The sequence below is a fragment of the Entamoeba histolytica genome, genomic scaffold (genome assembly GCF_000208925.1).
Source record: "Entamoeba histolytica HM-1:IMSS scf_1104750517795 genomic scaffold, whole genome shotgun sequence".
Lineage (NCBI taxonomy): Eukaryota > Evosea > Mastigamoebida > Endamoebidae > Entamoeba > Entamoeba histolytica.
Genome location: NW_001915678.1, coordinates 1,401 through 2,466, shown reverse-complemented (window position 1 = coordinate 2,466; position 1,066 = coordinate 1,401). Strand labels below are relative to the sequence as shown.

At 21.8% G+C, this 1,066-nt stretch overlaps 1 protein-coding gene across 1 annotated transcript; it reads right to left on the bottom strand.

The window, feature by feature from the left end:
- Positions 1-5: 5 nt before the first annotated feature.
- Positions 6-332, bottom strand: EHI_099470 (uncharacterized protein; the record flags this gene model as incomplete). Its single annotated transcript, XM_001914467.1, has 1 exon — positions 6-332. The coding sequence occupies one exon, from the start codon at positions 330-332 to the stop codon at positions 6-8; it is 327 nt and encodes a 108-aa protein (XP_001914502.1).
- Between the last annotated feature and the right edge of the window lie 734 nt (positions 333-1,066).

Here is a 1,066-nt window from a genome sequence, read left to right as displayed (position 1 = left end):
GTGTTTTATATAAAATATTTTATTGAACAAACAATACTTCTTTTTCCACGTTCATTCATTTGGTAATTATCATCATAACAATGTGTGATGACATTGTAGTGTGCATCTTCTATTAATTCAACTTGTTTTATCAAATATTCATATCCATCCTTTGTTGCTTTGATTTTCTCTCCAATTTCTTTCATGATATTCATTTCTTTCTGATAAAACTCCTCAACTTCCTTATCATTCTTTCCAATCATTTCATTAATAATTAGTCCAATATCATTTCTAATTGTTTTGTATGTTGTAGTTATTTGTTGATTTCCTATTTGGAGAGTGATAGTTGCCATGTTCTTTTTATGATTTATCAAGTTCTATCAACCAAAAAACAAAAATTTATCAATGACTTTTATTTTTGAGAAAAGAACTTCTCTATCTTCTTTTTCTCAATTTGCATCTCTTCTTCTTCATTTGATTCATTCTCCATATGTTTTTCTATTTTGGTTGTATTATATTTGAGAAACAAATAATAAAATACACATTGTGATATAATTAATTTGTTTATTTCTTTTATTCTATTCTATCATATTTACCAATATTGATATTCATTGTTATGATGATTAAATAGTTGTATATTCTCATAACATGTTTCACTATCTATTATGTCTATCATCATCAGTAATTTCGTTTATATTTTATTGTATTATCATTCATTTATATCGTCATATTTCTATTTCAATACAACTTTAATTATTTCATACTATTCAATGAAATAATATTAAACTCATTATAATGTAATTATCTGATATTAATCTTCATTTCTGATATGAATATAACAACAAAACAACTTTATTCAAATTTTTATTCACTGAACTAAGAGAATAAGAAATATATAATAATAAAGAAAGAATTAGAATATGAAACAATGATAATAATGATAATGTATTTTGATGATATTAATTTTTGTATTAATTTCAATTAAATTGATATTCAAGAGGATTATTTCAAAAAATAAACTATTTCATATTTATAATAAAGTGATGTATTATTGAAGATTGAAGAATATTTAGACAAATAATATTCA